Raw genomic sequence first — 1,115 nt, 5'->3', positions numbered from 1 at the left:
AGTGCTGGGCAGGATTGTTGTGTCCCTGCAGCTCAAAGAGGGTGCAATTAGGGGAGAAGCTGAGGCTCCAGGAACAAAGGAACAAGCAGAGTGGGAAAGTAGGAAGTCAGAGCAGGAAGACAGCAGAGCCGTGCGTGTGGCGGGCCTGCCGGGAACCGGGTATAAATGCAGCTCGGGGTGGAGGCCCAGACCTCACCAGCACCTCCTGCCAGCCACAGCCACCTCCTCTCCCTCGTCCGCCATGTGCCACACCAGCTGTTCCCCGTGCTGCCAGCCGGCCTGCTGCGGGTCCAGCCCCTGCCAGGCTGCCTGCTGTGTGCCCGTGAGCTGCAAGCCTGTCCTGTGCCTGACCCCATCGTGCCAGTCCTCGGGGTGCTGCCAGCCGTCGTGCCAGGCCTCCGTGTGTGTGCCCGTATGCTGCAGGCCAGCCGTGTGCGTGGTGCCCTCCTGCCAGTCCTCGGGGTGCTGCCAGCCCTCCTGCCCCGCCCTCCTCTGCAACCCTGTCTGCTGTGGCAACTCCTCCTCCTGCTGCTGCTGACCTCCTCCTGCTGCGGCTGCTGAACTCCCATCTCCGTGTCCACTCTCCGGGACATGGGACAGGGGACCGCCACTATGTACCTCCCGGGCCCATGTGGTCCCGCATTGTGGCAGACAGGAATCCTACTGGACTGAGCTGCTGGACTCTGAGCTAGAACCCAGCAAGGGGCTCCAGAGCCTCCCTTTCCCTCTCCCAACGCAAAGGATGCTCCTCTCCTTAGCATCCGACCACTGCCCCATGGGAGCCAAATAAATCCACTTTGCCAGTGCCCGTCTCTGTGTTTCTGCCTTGCTTTTGATACCCGTGGGTCCTGGCTCTCTCTGTGCGCTGGGTGCCATGGTTCCAGCCCAGATTCCACTCTCCCCTCACACGAAACTTAAGACCCAAGCCCGCTGAGCACCAAGACACGCACATGGCACACTGCTGTTGCTGCTCAGGATACAGCTTTCTGGGAGTGGCTGAGCCTGTGCTCTAGCCTCCTGCAGAAATCACACAAGTTCTAAGCTGCAAGCAGGAAAGGTTGTACGGGGTCACCCTGGCCGTGTGTGCAGAGTTGAGAGTGAGCCAGGCAGGACAG

General features: G+C 61.9%; 1 protein-coding gene across 1 annotated transcript; it reads left to right on the top strand.

Moving 5' to 3' along the window:
* On the top strand, nucleotides 1–808 carry LOC100715447 (keratin-associated protein 12-3-like). Its single transcript, XM_003460651.2, has one exon. The coding sequence runs from the start codon at nucleotides 242–244 to the stop codon at nucleotides 536–538; it is 297 nt and encodes a 98-aa protein (XP_003460699.1). The 5' UTR covers nucleotides 1–241; the 3' UTR covers nucleotides 539–808.
* The last annotated feature ends 307 nt before the right edge of the window (nucleotides 809–1,115 follow it).

This window comes from Cavia porcellus, unplaced genomic scaffold (assembly GCF_034190915.1).
Source record: "Cavia porcellus strain 051 isolate PalLab524CR breed Dunkin Hartley unplaced genomic scaffold, mCavPor4.1 scaffold_15, whole genome shotgun sequence".
In the NCBI taxonomy this organism is placed as follows: domain Eukaryota; kingdom Metazoa; phylum Chordata; class Mammalia; order Rodentia; family Caviidae; genus Cavia; species Cavia porcellus.
Note: the sequence above shows the minus strand (reverse complement) of the source record. Positions and strands in the feature narration are given on the sequence as shown.